The 17,957-nt window shown below is 34.2% G+C and overlaps 1 protein-coding gene across 1 annotated transcript in view; it reads left to right on the top strand.

The window, feature by feature from the left end:
* Positions 1-17,957, top strand: part of LOC120340886 (chromosome transmission fidelity protein 18 homolog) — a 37,671-nt gene that overhangs the window by 5,237 nt on the left and 14,477 nt on the right. Inside the window, exons 5-20 of the mRNA XM_039409272.2 lie at positions 193-338; positions 906-992; positions 1,548-1,820; positions 2,647-2,799; positions 3,512-3,642; positions 3,918-4,041; positions 4,477-4,604; positions 4,975-5,068; positions 5,641-5,765; positions 5,847-5,951; positions 6,646-6,781; positions 7,587-7,811; positions 8,657-8,806; positions 9,821-9,951; positions 10,549-10,708; positions 14,497-14,631. Of these exons, the coding sequence (XP_039265206.2) occupies positions 193-338; positions 906-992; positions 1,548-1,820; positions 2,647-2,799; positions 3,512-3,642; positions 3,918-4,041; positions 4,477-4,604; positions 4,975-5,068; positions 5,641-5,765; positions 5,847-5,951; positions 6,646-6,781; positions 7,587-7,811; positions 8,657-8,806; positions 9,821-9,951; positions 10,549-10,708; positions 14,497-14,631 (2,303 nt within the window). The remainder of the gene's footprint in view (positions 1-192; positions 339-905; positions 993-1,547; positions 1,821-2,646; positions 2,800-3,511; positions 3,643-3,917; positions 4,042-4,476; positions 4,605-4,974; positions 5,069-5,640; positions 5,766-5,846; positions 5,952-6,645; positions 6,782-7,586; positions 7,812-8,656; positions 8,807-9,820; positions 9,952-10,548; positions 10,709-14,496; positions 14,632-17,957) is intronic.

Raw genomic sequence — 17,957 nt, 5'->3', positions numbered from 1 at the left:
TAAAAATTTTTTTTGGAAAATTTTAACTTTTGCTTTTTCGTTTCAAGACCTTTAAAATAGGAATATTTTGAGACTATTCAGTCAACTTCAAATGTTGATATGAATATTTTTTCAATTTTATACAATTTCTAGCGTTTGTATTTGAGACTTTCCGACACCTCTTGTTAAGTAATACTTTATTTATAATTATAGGCAGCGAAAAAAATTCATCATCTGAAAAACTTCAGTTGAGAAAGGTTCTTCAATATCCACCCGTGCATAGTGAATTCATGTCAGCTACATCGTCTGATGGACAACGTTGTTATATGAGGATCAGATCAGATGAAAAACTGAAGAAGGTTGCTAGATTTATTTTTAATTAGTACAAAGATTTGTTTTTATTTGATATTGACTGACATCAGTTTCTTTCGATGTTATTTTATGTGAAGTGTTTTTTCTCTGTACGAGAATTTGCATAAACAGGCACATAAGTATATACAACATTTTTTGCATAATTTTATTACACTCTCAGCAAAGTGGCAGGCAAAGGGTGTAAATGTAACCTTGGATTATCTGCTGGATTGGTAATTTTAAATTTTAGGAGTTCGAATATCAGCTTTTGAACTTAAAATTTTCCATAGTTCAAAACCCAAAGTTTAGTGCCAGAATCGGTTACAGATTGTTTATTTCAATGCTTGAAGTTTAAACAATTTGTTGTTGAATGAAAAACATGGTTGTTGAAAAACATGGCAAGAGTTTCTTAAAGGTAAGCTAACCGACTTTCAACAAATTATATTTTTCCTACATTTTGGATGTACTTTTGAGTTTAGTTTCACAAACACTTTGCACTGGTCATGTCTAAACCATTGCTGTTTTGTTGTGATTCATGTGATTAAACTAACCTCATTCAATGATTGTTTTCACAGGAAGCTATATCCAATTGTACTTTGATTGGAAACAAATCTCTGCTTCCTGAAAGTATATCAGAAATGAGACAGATGATTCAAGTTATGGTACGCTTACATTTTTCAATTCATATTTTTAATTTTTGCTCTGTTAATATAATAATTCCCTTGACTCGTCCAACATTTATCATTTAATATTCTTCATTTTGTAGAGTTTTCACCTAGATTGGGGATTTGGTTACAATGGCTCCTACCATAACCTTGGAGCCACAAACCACAGTATATAGAAACTGTGACTCTGGCTCTGGAGATTTATTTTTTACCATGGGTTCTGGCTTCTTAGTCATTGAGGTTTTTAGGTATGACCCTTAGTGTGAACATCACTACATCAGCGATAAGGGTAAAATTTACTACTCATAGCAGTTAATTTGATTCATGTACTTTCATGTAGATTTTCATGTAGAAAATATTCTTGTTTTAAAGTTGAGCTCTGAATACCTTGTCTATTGTAGTAAGCTTGGCTCTGGTTCAAACAAAATGCCGCGGCTCCAGATTTGGCTCCCCAGCTCTGACAGCAATATCAAGAAAACGCATGTCAAACTCTTGACTCCAGGCCCTGATTAAAAACATTATTTAATACATAACCACACTCAATTTTTACAGAAAGAAAAGAAAATACTGTCAGAATCACATCGATTAACGGAAGAAATCAGGAGACAGAATCTGCTCACTACTACTTCAGATGTTGTTGTTCATAACACAGATGAAATAATGGAAGATTCTGAACAAACCACGAACATAATTCAACGCAAACAAATTGTGAGATCGGAAGAGGATATTGATGAGGGAATTTACAGTGAGGATGAATCACAAAAAAATGATCTATGGTTGGATAAATTTGCACCTACTCAATATACTCATCTGTTGAGTGAGGAGGTGAGTGAGAAGCATGTTTTGAAGTCGTAATTTTTTTTTTCGGCTATCAAGATTGGAAATGGTATTGCGAATAAAAAATAGTTTGGCGTAATTATATCAAATGTAAGAACATTCAGAATGTTTATACAACACTTTTCATACATGCTTATTTCAGTACTCCCGAAGTATGTGAACTAAGATGGCGGACACCGGAACGTAGTATGTGTACCAGGGTTAGGCCATAATTTCAGGAACAAATATAACGGGAGTCACTTGGCTAGTCCCCGAACTCGTAATTGAACTAAAATTGGAATTGTGGCCATCTTGGTTCACATACTTCGGGAGTACCCCTCATTTGTGCCATTTGCTCCAAACGAAGCCCCGTACTAATATCTGGAAATATGTAAGGAACTATAAATTCAGAAAACTTTTTCAATCCATCCTGTGGAAGCATAACACATAACAGAATTTAATTCAAAAGGAATTTTTTACGAAATCCTAATTCTCAATAGATGGTTATGCATTTAAAAAGCAACAGATTTCAGACATAAAGCGTAGTCTAATATGATCACCTTGTGACTTTTGTAAATTTTTGAAACACAAACAACGCTTAGCATCGATTTAATTCGTGAATTTTTCAATAAATCAGACACTCTTGGTTAATGTTGTTATACTTCTGCTATCACATAGGCTCGGAGGTGTGGTGCTTCATGCTGAGCGTTAGGAATATGCTCGCCACTTCACCTTATGACTAAGCTGTATTATCGACTTTCCTCTCCTTCGGGATAAATATGTAAATCCTAATCTATCCTAAATGGGGGGACTATTTTCTCATTCGTTTGTACAGAATGTTAACAGAACTCTTTTGAAATGGTTGAAGTTATGGGATCATGTTGTATTCGGTCATGAAATTCAACAAAAAGAAAAGAAACAGGAACTGGATATGAATAATCAAAACAATAAAAAATCCTATTTTCAAATTAAAAAAGAAATGGAAGAGGTGAGACCACGTCCTTGAGTTCCATCTATAAGAATTCATGTTTCGACGGATTGTTTTGTTTCCATGTGCTTTTACCAGGTTTATCAAATTCCTTCAGACAAAGAAGACAAGATGTCGCACAACCTGAACCCTAACCTGGTACACAACCTGAGTTTAGGTTGTGCGCCATCTTGGTGCGCAACTGCGCATACTTCGGGAGGTCCGAAATTTTTATATTACATATAATTTACCGAGAACTTCTGAGTTTTATGGAACTCAATACTTCAAAATGCACCTACAGGTAGGAATCTTTGATTTGTCAATCAAATAGTTGACAGCTGGACAGCACGATTTCTTCCGCCATCAACTCCATAACCTGATAAGAATAACTGAACTTGTTAACTCTTCTCATACACGACATAGATTGGTTATTAAAGAATGAGAGACTGGTGTTGGACAAATTATTAAGCCGTCTTACAACTTTCCTCTCTCCCAAAATAAATATGGAAATCTTACCCTTTTTATTTCAAGATTTTCTGAATTTCCCTCACACAACATCATTGAACTTTGCCTTTAGAGCCGATAAAACAAGTTTTTTGCATTTCAAACTCATATTAAAAATTGTATTTTGAATATCAATATTTGAGAATTCCGATCTATTTATGCAGACTTGAGACTTTTGAGTTATACCTTTTATTTCTGTTTGATTTTTTTCCATTTTTGTCATTTCTAGAGATTAGATGAATATAATCGACCATTCTTTAAAGCTGCATTATTGTTTGGGCCTCCTGGTCTTGGAAAAACAACGCTAGCTCATATTATTGCGAAACATGCTGGTTACCATGTTGTGGAAATGAATGCAAGGTATTGATTGTATATTTCAGTTTTAGATTTATTATTGTTCGATCAGCACTGGCTCCAGATCAAGAAAGTTTCGAATAATCCAGATTTCAACTCTGAGAAAACCGAATTGAACCGTAACTTTTACGTCACACTTACATGGCCCGTTAGTCTAGATTGGCAAAATTTCTGGGCCCTGCTCCAAAAACCTTGTCCACCCATGCATTACAACATAGATTTGTAGGTATTTCGTGCTTATTCCAAATTTTTTAACTTTTTCATTTTTTTCTGATTCTCAGTGATGACAGAAGTGCGGAATTATTCAAAACAAAACTAGAACAAACGACCCAAATGAGATCAGTTCTTGGAAACGATGAACGACCCAATTGTTTAATCATTGATGAAATTGACGGTGCACCTCTGGTAAATTGTTTGAAATTTTTTAATAGCATCTAAAATAGGGTGTAAATATTATGTTGTATATATCATTGTCCAAAAATCTCTATTATTGTTCGGTTTGTCTACTATTTGAATAGTTCAAATCGGGCTTTTAGTCACCAATATATTGCTTTTTTGCGGGAAATTTTCACTTCGACTATCACCATTAATAATCTGAAATTTATGCTTCTGAGCTATGACTCGACAAGTTCAACTGTAGCTTCGACTCTCTGTTAATGGGAGTTGAAAAATATAGGTATGGAATGGCTCAAATATCAATAGAAACATCCCAATCTCCAAAATCTACCTCGCTGCTTCGATTTTTCCATTGGAATAACTTGTGGAAAATCATGTGATTTTAATTTTGCCCTTACTTGCAAAGGAATGACTGTTATGTATTTGAATACGTTCATTTTTTAGGCAGCCATAAATGTTCTCCTAACTGCAATGAGTAGAACAAGAAAAAAAGAACAAATAAAAGGATCAAAAAAGAAAGCAGGACGGAATGAAATTCTAATGCGTCCTGTTATCTGTATTTGTAATGATTTGTAAGTTTGTACATTCATTTCAAAGTAATTGAGTTGGTAACAATTATTAATCTGCTATGGGTTTAGAGATCATATGTCACAAGTTGCTAGCAGTAAAAGTGCGCTTTAGAGCAAATGGAGGCATTAAATTGCAATAGAAGTTTTGTAAAAATCTTTTCAATCAAGTTTAATTTTATGTTTTGCTATTGCGAAAAATAAATATGAATAAATTTTTGCTCCATGATAATTATTACGTTCTTCCAAATTTACAAAAAATGAAGCAAAAGGATTTTATTGATAAAAAAAACCTAATAGCATAGAAGTTAGAATAAAATTTCAATTATTTTTCTCCAATTCACAATGATATAGCGGTTTTTATGATTGTTTTTAGATATGTACCAGCATTACGACAACTTCGTCAACAAAGTTTTGTTCTCAATTTTCCTCCAACACAATCAGCAAGATTGGCAAGTCGCTTATCTCAGGTAGATTCATAATATTTGAAACAGTTTGGGCAGGGAAAGGGTGTGTTACTTTTCCAGTATTGAAGAGAAGTTTGGTGAAGAAGTAATTGATAGCCAACTGTCTTTCTGAATGAGGAAAGTCACTCATAAGCAAGGATGGTGACAACCAATCTGACGTTAAGAAATTAAATATTAAACTAATTATGCACTCATAATTTTACATTTGGCTCTTCAACTTGCCAGTAATTGTGCCAAGTGTCAGAAATATGCCTGCTCCTATCGCAATTGATTACTCTGCACAGCTTTGTAAGTTTGAATACATGCAGAGATAAATGCTGGAATCCCTGTGGCCACTGAGTGGTTTGAGTAACTGCAAAACTGCTATGGCTTTCTCCACCTTTAAGTCAATATGTCTACAAAAACTGATTGGTTATTCATTATTTTCAAAATCAACATGAACTGGTAACCAAACATAAGACCTTGGTTCATCATGTGATCAAGTCGTCCTGTCGGCCTTCTTTACCGATAAATATATAAAAAAAATTTCTTAAAATTATCCTTTTTGCATAGATTCATGAAAATCATTTTTACAGTTGTGTCGAATACAAAGACTGCATTGTGATATGACGACATTGTTAAGGTTATGTGAGAAAGCAGACAATGATATTCGTTCTTGCATCAATACTCTACAATTCGCTAAAACTTCTGGACAAAACAAGTAAGAATTGTTGTAAATAAAAACTATAAATATCTTTTCAGAAAAATTGTGCCAGCCGTTCAATTCTTTTTGTTGTTTCAGGTTATCTGTCGACACCGTCAAAGGCTTAGAAATTGGTCAAAAAGATCAGCATAAAAATATTTTTAAAGTGTGGCAAGATATATTTCAACTACCGAAAAACAAAAGGTATTTTACACATTCATAGATCATGTTTTCAGCTTACATCAGTATTCCACTTCTTTTTACCAGAGTCAATATTTCATCTGTAAGTGTGCACCTTTTAGTTAGGAAGTTGTGGGGGCCGAATCACATTTTTATTATAGCGGTATGAGTATCCTATGGTTCTCATTCAGTGGGCCATGGCCCATTTCTGGGCGACAAAAACATTTTTAGGTTGCCCACCAATCTACTAAAAATTGTATTGGAAATAGTGGTAATGCTATTTTTTGCTACTAAATTGTAATTTTCATTTTTTTTATCAAAGTGGAAGTGCCTATTCTTTTTTTTATCCAAAATTTTTTTTTGTATTTTTCTTGCCTGAGAAAGTTGATAGGGCACCGAATTTTTTGTGTAACGAAAGTGGGCCATAAGAAAAAGGCTGAGAACCCATGTTAATGATTGAAGTCAAAATTTTTGATGGAAACTGAAGAAGTTGAACACGCATTCTCAACAATTAAAGAAAGCTTGCATGAAGACAAGATTTTGTGTTCAAAACTTTTCTACGCAGTTAAAAGTGGGAGTGGAAGTCGGAAATTTTTTCGAATTGGTGTTGGAGTTAAAATTTTTATCTGTGCCTGAATGCTCGGAGTTAGGGAGTCTAAGACAGGTGTAATTTCACTTACTTTGACAAATGTATTGTTGCCTGACATTCTCTTGGCAGAAAACTAGAAAAAGACGCCGAAGCAGCCCAACTTTCATCAGATATTGCAGGAAAGAAATCAAGTATTTTATCAACACGATTATACACAATTCATCATTTAGTATCTGCCAACGGAGACTATGAAAAGACTTTTCAGGTGACGTCGCTTATATCAATGTTCCTTCATGATTAAAACAAAAATGGGAAATGAAATGATTATTAACGGAAAATGCACTTGAAGCTGATTGCTTCTAATGAGCTTTATGTATAAAGTTGTATTATAAATTTTTATTTAATAAATGTTTCGAACAATGAGAAATTGTTGTAATAAAAAAGTCAGTAGTAGGACCAGGACCGATGGCGTGACAAGGTATTGGCTGAAATAAACGCTTTGTGGGGCGGCTTTGTAAAAGTAAGTGTGCTGGGGTAATAATTATGATTTTACATAACTCTCAATTTTTTGACGTAACTGGAAATGAATGCGTAATTAAGTGGAAGCCCTACAAGGAATACCGACAATGTCCACCATGCAACCGTGTAAGAATGTCACAATATTATTTGCAACACGTTCACGCAGAAGATAAGAAACAATCAAAATGCCGATTCTATTTTATCGTCATAACAACTCTGACAGAGCAAAGAAAATCGTTTGAAGATTTCTCTCGAAAACCAAACACCTTGCAGACGGCAAAAAGTGGCCATTATTCGGAATTCTTCTAAAATTAGCTGAAAAAGTATTTAAATATTTGAATGACTCTCGTTTTTACCGCTCGAGAGTAATCCTGACTATATGGTTAAGCTGTGTTAGCATTTTTTTTTTTTAGATATATATAAAATCCTATTCTATCATAGTTCTGATGTTTTTTATATGGTTAAGCTGTTATCATTTTTCTCTGAGATAAATATAAAATCCTATTCTATCATAGCTTCGTTATTTATTCCTTTACCTTTTTCCACTCCAGGGTGTCCATGAACATTACCTCAAAATGAAATTCAAAGATCACGATATGATGTGTATAAATAAAGCACAAGAATGGACTCAGTTTTATGATCATCTACTGAAAATTAATCTGCAACTTCAGGAATGGTCTGTGATGCGTTATTATCCGTATTTATTCGTCTTATTTCATATGATGTTCGCATGCGTCAATGTACCTCGACTCGGCTTCCCGAGTGTGAGTTTTGAGGTGAGATGAGTTGTTTTTGCATAGGTTAAAAATTATTTTTCCATATATTGTTTCATAATCAACATTGAATTCTTTGTTATTTATTTTTTAGAGTTTTACATTTGCATTGCACTTAATTTGAGTTCCCCTAGTCCAGTGGCTTCTAACCTTTTTTTTAAATGACCCAAATTTTTTCAAATTAAATTTTGTAAAATCTTGGGGTTGTGACCCAAAAATATACCAAAATGCCTAAACGACGTTTAATGCTGTTATAACCGCAATATTTTTTTCTTTGAAAAAAGCAAAAATTAATTTTAAAATTTTTGAATTTTACGAAACTTGTATACACAGCCACAATTGCCAGTACTGGATTATAACTCCTCCAGCATCATCATCCATAGCTTGAAAATACTTAATTGCAAGTTCATCCCCCATGATTAAGAATGTCCTTGCCGTCCTTGCTGACTACAATCGGTGGGTCGACACTCAATTGCTTAAAGCCTTTTCTCCACAGGCTAAGTAGTATTGCTAAAGGCCAGTTACAGCTTCCTCGATTATCTAAGTACTTTCATCTGGTGGTTCCTATTGCCTATTCTCCATCTCCAAAGTGAACTGGAACGGTAACTCGACAAAATTCCATGGCTATGTAGCAATAATTATCTTTATTGATGTTTTTTGTTGTCTGTCTACTTGAAAAACTGGCCGATGTCAATGGTGATAGAATTCTAATTTTGTGCATACTGCGATGTCTATAGTTAAGAATAGACGATCAAATGGATATCTCTGTTTGCTTGTCATATTTGGGACTGGTCTAAGTCTGTTAACAAATTTCTTGAATTAAATTTTGTTCTTAATATATTCAACAGAATACAAAAAGGAAACAAAAATGTGAAAATTTATTAGAAAGTATGTTTGTTGAGATGGTTCCATATGCAAGATGCTTTACAACAGCACAGACTGCAATTTTGGATTCAATACCTTACATCCTAGCTATTATGACGCCTACTATTCGTCCAGTAAGTTTTGTATATTTTGTTTCATTATCATAATTTTATTTGAAATTGGTTATATTCGATATAATAAATCATGGGTATGCAACATTTAATACAGTACGGCCAGATACAAATAACTGGGTGCGGTCTGCACTTTTATTTATTCTTAACATAGGCTTTCTAGTAGTTGCAGGCACAAAAATTTTGGTTATTGATCTTATGACATGCATTGTTGCTTTGCACAAGCTAGCTGTTGTACAATGTAATGTCATATGCATAGATAATAAATTGGACTCCGGTATAGGCTTTGCAACACAAAAGATTGGAATCACTCTCATGTACCAGAATAAATTCAATTAAAAACTTGTTTGGGCCGCACACCATTCAAAATTAATACTTCTCCGTGGGCCACACACTTTTTTTTGTGGGCCGCATTCGGGCTGCAGGTTGCATACCCCTGCAGTATATCATTGATAATAGGAGTAGTTTGGAATATTTTCATTTGATAATTTGGCAATGATTGTATGTCTCAAAAATGTCCCACTTGTGATAAATGTATGAATCTCACTTCGTATGAATACTCTAACCTTCTGCTAAATATTATATCTGTCATGACCAAAACACAGCCTGAATGCCACTTTATATGCTTACCGTCGTTACTGGTACCTAAATCATTTGCCCCACAATATACAGGGTGATCCAAGACAACAGAACCCAAACGAAAATATAAATCTATATAATAACTTCTGTTCGTGTATATTATACCAAATAGTTTCTGTCATTTAGGATGCCTTGCACATGTTATGTTCCCTCCAGAATATGTTGCGAATGTGTTTTTTGGGTCACATACCCTAAATCATAACAGTGGGCAAGTGTGTGACACTTTGGAAAAGTTGGGGCTATTGGATTAAGATTGCTAAAAAGTGGGAAACAACATCTTTGAGACATCACGCCATAGGTTGGGTCAACTCTGAATTTTCATGTATTTTTTAGACTTTGTATTTGGAGTAAAAATAAAATTCATCTTTCCAAATACAGGTGAACCAACAATTGTTCAGTCCAGCTGAAAAGAAATTATTAAAGGATTTAGTATCAACCATGTTATCTTACAATCTATCATATAGACAGGAGAGGAATGAAGACGGACAATATAACTATGTTCTTGAACCGTGAGTGAAAATGAAATACATTATACAATATTACAAACTCTAGTTTTGAAACCTTAGATTTGAGTTGAATTATGACCATAGCAAATGTTTATTTTTTATTATAGAATTACATTTCCATGTCCGATATTCTATATTGACCATTTTCGCAAGATTTTAAGCTGAATAAGATGAATTTAAAATGAGGAAACAGTTCTAAATTTTTTGTAATTCGTGGCCCTGTTCTTCAATAACAAAATAGTTTTGCTATTAACTGGTTTCCATCAGTTATTTTATTAGGTATTTTATTTTTTAATAATAAAAAAGCCAGCAAACTAGAGCGAAAGAATAAATGCACTACAGTCAAATACTGAAACTAATCACAGTTTGTTTAATTTAATGTAGTCTGTGAAACTTGGTGAAGGTTTTTAATCGAGGCCCACCAGAAGCTCGATGACACGCTCCAGAAATCCTACTTCAATTGATTGTTAGTTCCATCATTTGTGTTAACAAGTTCTTTTATTTTTTTTTATTTCTCCAAATTTGGAACAATAATTCACAAAAATGCCCTAAGTGTACAAAATTTCTCTGATTTCCTAAAATAATATTTATATTTTGCAGGAATGTGGCAGAAATTTGTGAATTTGAAGGATGCCAAGAAAAACGTAAATTACCTTATTCTACTCGACAAATGATCGCAAAAGAAGTTGAAATGGAGAAAATGAGAAGAAGCGAACACATGATGGAAGGATTGACTTTATCACAAACTGAACAGAAATCAGTAAGTCAAATCAATTGGAATGGTGACCGTACATTTGAACCCACGTAGCGTATATCCGCCGGTTCAATTTATATCAGGGTGCTAAAATCCATGGGTTGGGGTTAGTATGGGTTCAAATATCCATATAAAAAAAAATTTCCATAGGTGCAATAGTATGCAAGTGCAATTGTCATGGGTTCAAATTAGGGGTTCAAATGTAATGGAATCAATTGCAATATATGTATGGATTTTAGTATTTCCAGAATGTAATTTTGTTTCACTCTTTGACGATGCCTAGGTCTCAATACTCGATAGGAATACACTCGCACAGCACTTCTGATTACTCTGCGTGGGTTCGCAGGTTAGAATCCCATGCGAGGATAGTCATGTGCGGGAGGACTGCGCGACTCCTCGCCACCGTAGGATGGTTCACCTAACCGCTGGTCGTCCACCATCAAGTCCATGCTTCCAAAAACAAATAACTTTCTAACTAATTCCATACCCGACATAAATACCGACATAAACTGGTATGTAAATCTTATCTTATCCTATGTGTAAATGCTTGAGATTCCGAATGATTAGATTTGATTGGATATATGGTCCAGGGCGTTCGGGACAAAATTTTCGGAAGACCGAAAAAGTTACTAACACCATGTGCAATTTACACGAATGATTTTGTTCATGTATCAATTCTTCGATTGTTTCCGTCAGCGTGATGTGGTTATTTAGGCTGTGACGGTGAACATCTTTATTTGGTAAGCTGTTTCCGCCGCCTTCTCCAACAAGTATTCCTCGGCATAAATTTATTTATATACCAGTACTCATGCCAGGGAGACGTCGATAATTATTTTTCCTCGCGCGGAAATATGCGCCCAATGAGGAAAACGCGTTATTATGCGATTATCGGTGACGGGACGCTGAAAACAATTATTGCAGTGAATCCGCAACCAGAATTTTTGACTGCCAACGGAGGAATACGAAGACTAAAACAATGTAGAAATATTAGGAATAAAACAAAAAAACACCGCGAATTTTGTTTTAGGAGACCCGCGACAGATGAAAACAACCTTCCACTTTATAAACCGTTTTGAATTTTTATAAAAATAATGGTAATATTCCACAACTGCAAATTTTTGTTTTGCTATCATGTAAATATACATAGCATTTCTCATAGCGATGGCATTTGCAAACTTCCTGAAGCCACGACCAAATGAAAATAAGATCTTTTTGTCTGTTTTCAAATATAAAAAACCTTAAGGCAAAAAGCTAAATCATTAAAAACAGATTGCGGTGATAGATAGATAACCATACAAAACAATACAAACTGCGTCAGATGTTTATGTTTTTAACCAATAAATCTAAATATTACTTAGAATCCATGTTTGTTGGTTGAACGATATATTGCATCATACTCTGATTCACAGTTTTCACACACAGATTAAACAATGTGTTATGTCCGCGATATATTAATTTGATCATAATATTTATTAGGTAATATTGCCCCACCATGACTTTTCCAATCTTTCCCTTTATCGTCGACAAGAATAAGTTGGTACCGCCGCCTAACTTGCCCTAAACTAGCTGACCCAAGATATACAGAATCGTTTTCGAAAATTAGTGATGGTACAATAATATGAGAGTACCGTTTATTGTTTTCAAATTATTCCCACTGCTACTTCACCATAAATATTTCAACAATCTTCACTAAATGTCCTCAAATACCCTGATCGGATTTTGCAAATTTTTTTTTTTTATTAATGTCCCAACCGTATAATTATTTCTGAAATTAGGGTGTTATAGTCATTTCCCAATTCTGTCTTATCGACTTCGTGCAAATCCGCATTGAATTTTGTTTGAAAGTAAAAAAATGAAAACCCGTTTTACGCGAATTATGAAATCGTTGCGTTTAACAAGCGTTTTCTGTCGTCTTCAGCTGGAAACTATCGTTGTCTTTATTTTAACGCTGTGAGTAAATGGTACAGTATAGAAAGACCATAATCGGATTTGTCATGCCATTAAAAGTTGTCTGTCAGAAAACGTTTCAATTCTGTAATGTGTTGCTTACATTATACTTTCGTCTCTTTTCCAAGACTGCTTTTTTATGTTTTACCAATGATAAAATATGTATATATCGCTTTTTTTGTATACCATCATCCTCGGCCAATTATGTTGTAATTTTTATTATCAAAATAAATTGTTGGTCTTAATCAGTCAGAAATTTTGACTCGCGCGTGGGTGGATTTATTTATTTTTGGTTGAAAATGATTGGCGCAAAAAACTAGTTTTCAGACATTTCGAGGATATTAACAAATATTGGCGCAAAATATAGTTTTCAGACATTTCGAAGATATTGACAAGTTTTCATCGAAATTTCGAAATCTGTCCCATATTTACCGCAAAATTTTATTCTTAGCCACCCTTATATGGGTTTTAGTGCAGAAATGATTTCAGGTGAACTACGCTATACCGTGTTTGAACGGGTATTCTCCTCCATAACAGGCGCTAATGAGCCACATTTTGTCTATATTTATCTGTATACTTTCTGTTTGAATGCGGCGAAATTTAGCATGTTTTCAATGGAGTCGGAGTCGAATATTCTAATTCCATTCTGAGTCGGAGTTGGGAATTGCAGATTTTCATTGATGATAAAATAGGTCTAAACTTCCGACTAACACTTATGAAGCATCAATTTCATTACGCTTTCGAAATAGTCTTAATAAATGAGTTTTCAAAAATTTTTTTTTTTTAATTGGGAGTCGAACTCGAAATTTTTCTTGGCCCAGAGTCGGTGTCGGTGATATGAGTATAAAAATCGAAACACAGATATTTGATATTTCCCATATTAATATTTTGGCGATTATGTACCGCGTTTGTGATTATGTGTGATTTAAACAGATCGAGTATATATAGTTTTTAATCAATCGTATTTAAATTTCTTAGTAGTTTGTTCATTTCACTGATAAAATTTGAAAAATAGTGCTGTATTAAAATAAGCCCAAATCAACAAGAGTACATGCACATTATCGAATAAACAATTCCAACATCGTAAACTGATAGCCGGATCAGAAGACGTAGTTCCACATATGATTAAGCCCGAGCATAAAATGTGATTTTAAAATTTTCAGAAATTCATAACCTCTATGCGACCTTGTGCATTACCAAAATAAATGAATTTACTCATAAAACACTTTACACAATAGCATATAATGAGACTTAAACTTGACATTTATAGTAATCGTAAGATAGTGGCGACGAAATTCCAATAAGTCTAAAAAAAGCGTCACATTTCAACGAATTTTTGAACTTTCAGAATATTATATTTCTTTTAAAGCCAGGCGGTTCTTGTTAGTTATACGAAAAATACAAACTTCAGACGCATACCACAGGGCTTACCGCTTTGAAATTTGGTATTCTGTATCCGATTTGCGTATCCAAGGTGACAAATATCTCATGGAAAAATTTAAACATGATTTTCAAATCCGCTCGATAGAATTACAATGAACCACTTCCTATGAATGCTATTAGATAATTTCAGTAAATTTACACTTGGTAAGCGAGTAACAACGTTACGCGACCCAATTTTAAACTTTTATAATTCGACGACGGATATTGCGAGATTTTGTATATTCCACTTACTAAGCGGAAGCTTTGAATTATAATTTGTTAAACTTGCATTATCTCTAATTACTTCCATATCCAAGTAGTATACTCTCATTTTTACTATCAGAAATTAGGTAAATTTTAGTAACTCTAGAAACTCGAATAATTACTTTAATTTAGCAGTAATAAATCAATTCAATTATTAACAGGATTTATCTAATGAAGACAAAACATCTTCGAGCAAGAAGGAAAGTGATGAAGTTCCATCGAAGTCTACCAAGACACCAAATCATTTGCAAAGTTTGGAAAATAGTATTATGAAGGCTTCACTTCCAAAGGAAAAGGTATATGTTTTGTTTATAGTACTAATGGAAGATTATCCCCAAGTTGAAAATGCTGAAAACATGGGGCTAGTGGTTAAACCGTTATCTATGATGCCATCGCAGGGTACAATCTTCGGTTTAACCCCCCATGCCCATCATCCCACCCGCGGTGTGGTAAATTGGGTAGGTGGGAAAATGCGGAAAACGTGGTACTTTTGGTTTAAGGGTTATGCCATCTATGATCAGTTTGACCCCCATGCCCATCACGCCACCCATGGGGTGATAAACTGCGTTGGGTAGCCGGGTAGGCAATGTCAACCGGGAAAGCTTCCAGTCATTTCAAACAGTGGTGGATCCTTAATAACAGTAGAGGATTGTACGATGTTCAGAGAGAAAGAGGAATAGATACGACTCTGTAACCCTCTGTAACAGAAATTTCTTTTTAACAAATTGACCTAATTTTAAACTTTTGTAATTCGAAGGGGAATACCGCGAGATTTAGGATAATCGTCTTACTAAACGGAAACGTTGGGAACTTGGGATCATACTTTGTTTGCGCATGGTTCATGGATAAATCGCGCTTTCAAAGCGCGATTTCACCAGGAACCGTGCGCGAACGAACATATTCCCTTACGACCTATAATGACCAAATAAGGTAAACATTACGTAATCCTAAAACCTCCAATTTTTTACCGGTTCCTCATCGCTGAGACATATAGATATATCTGTCAACTTTGTCAATATTAATTTTGGGGGTTCGGTAACTTCGCCGAAAAAGTAATTTTCGACTAGACACATAATTAGCTCGAATTAAGACTATTTTGGGCAAAATAAACCAGAAATCGACTCGCTAAAATCTTAAAAATAAAATTTTAAATAATTTCTAGAGTGCCCGAAATAGTCGGTGAAAAATTCGAATGTGTCCATTGCTTATCGCGGGTATGCATACCAATGTCCAAAAGGCCGATTTTGTTGAAAAGCGAAAATTGTTACATAACATCAGCTAACTACTGCCGACTGTAATCGAAAATTCATCATCTTATTACTGTTAAATTAAAGGGATTTTACGAATTTTTCAAGTTACTAAAATTTTCATGATTTTCGTTAGTAAAAATGAGTAGACTACTTAAGTATTTGGACATGGACATATTATAAATTGAGGATTTTAAAATGTTTAAAATTAATAACGATTCGAACCTTTCTAAGCTGTATTGCTGTCTCGTCGTCATTGAAAATGGAGCCGAAGTCTGGAAATCGTCGTCAGTCGGAATTTTAATATAACAAATCGAACAAAAAAATTCATATAAAAATAAAAAATAAATTGATTTGACCAACATTTTTATAGTCTATAAAAAGAGTGCTTGCATAATATGCCAATGTTGGTTATCAGAATTTTATTTTCGGAACTGGAATCTGAGTCGAAAATTCCATCAAACCGGCATCGGAGTCAACTTTTTTACGATCCGGAGTCATCTGTAAGTTTTTCCCGACTTCACAGCGCTGCATGTGTATCCAAGTATAACGAAATTATCAACTATTCCCATAACCGAATTTTTGGACTCGTAACCAAACGCAGCTCATTCAACTTGAATATGCTGTACTGTTGACTTTCCTCTCTCCGACATAGATATTATAAAATTATAAATATATTAAGAAGGAGATTCTCTTTGTAATTCCGGGCATTTTCATGACCAGAAACGTGAAGTCGAAAAACACCTCGTTCCATTTCAAGAAGTTATAATAACCGTTTACTTACTTAACCCTTGGAGAAAAAGAAAATAAACATGTTATTCATATTCGGTAATTTGTACTTCAAATTACAAATCTCTTACTCAGTACCTAATTAGTTGAAACTTAGTTTTGACCTTCACGTTTTGTTTGCTGTCAACAATTTTATTTTCAAAGTATTTATTCATACCAAGCATGTATCATATTTGATTTTAGTCGGCCATTGTCGTTTTTTCATTACCACTTCCGTAACCCATCTGTCATCTATAATTATAAAAATGCCTTTGTTATGTATAATTATGTACTAAAATAATATATGTTGTGTGTTCCCGAATTGGTTACAGCTGTTCTTGGTATTACACATGTATTTCTGGTTCTTTGCATACTTTTTCTTCTCTTTATATTGATTAAAATGGCTTCCCGATAAAAAAAAAACAATAAAATTAGCAATTCGTATATTTTCATCAATTTGGTGGAAACTGCTTTTTCCTGAAATCTTTTTAAAACAAACATATTTATATCGTTGTTTTCTGCGCTTTTTTAATATTGAGCAAAATTTAAATTTTATAGGTAGTAAGAAACATAATTTTGGTAAAAAAACGACAATTTCTATTTATCGGGATTTGTGGAATGCGCCATCTTACCCAGGATGTAATGGCTGCTTGTTTGGGTTTTTGTTCGGAGCGAACGATGGGAATTAGGGCAAAAAAACTTTGTACTTGAATCTGTACCTACCGTATGTATTTCAATAGTCCTTTACCAATTGGTATGTTGAAAATTCCCGGTTCAAGATTTGAAGTTTTGCTCTGAACTCAAATCTCAACAAACGATATGGTTTTTTCAAACCGCCATTACATCATTGGTAATAAGCTACCGTATATAAACTTAATTTTCCGGTTCGCTTGCTTTTTTCAATACCCATGTTTAGGATATCGGGTATCGTAAACACCCAGAAGCCAATTCGAATCACCATAACATCCGCAGTAACTAAACAAACCGTTTTCCGAAATCATGCGTTAAAGCGACAATTTCATTTATTTTACTTCAAGTCCCACAAAGGTGCTTTGAAAGCAATTTTTACTTATAGGCATAAACAAACTGATGTCATGTTTTTTAAACTACCTTATTTGTATTGTTTTGTAATGCTGTGTTTTGCCTGTGCGCTCTGAATAAGTCTCGATACAAGCAGGTTTAAACTGGAATCTTCAATACGAAATCGTCATTTTCTCGCGCCACAAGTTAGGTCGTTGGAGGTGGGGTACCTCGATTGTCACACTGGTGTATCATAATTCGCCAAATTTATTTGTGCTACAAAATAGGTTTGATTTTTTTCTGATTAAGGATGACAAAAGATTCGATTATTGCAACAGGAATCGAATCTCCACTGATTTCAAAAAAAATTTTGCACAAAGTTTTCGAAATATTGTGATTGTGCAGTTCCGCCGTGCGACAGTCGAATTTTGAATGATATATGGGTAATTGAACCATTGTAAATAATATCAGTTTATAAATTAAACGCTTCGATTTGCTAACTTTTCTGGAAACCCCTACTTTCGCTCTCCAGCATGTATGACTGGGCTCTTTGAACTGCGGGTCCCAGTTTGTACCCCCGGTGGGTC

This window comes from Styela clava, chromosome 14 (genome assembly GCF_964204865.1).
Source record: "Styela clava chromosome 14, kaStyClav1.hap1.2, whole genome shotgun sequence".
Lineage (NCBI taxonomy): Eukaryota > Metazoa > Chordata > Ascidiacea > Stolidobranchia > Styelidae > Styela > Styela clava.
This window is presented reverse-complemented; position numbering and strand designations above follow the sequence as displayed.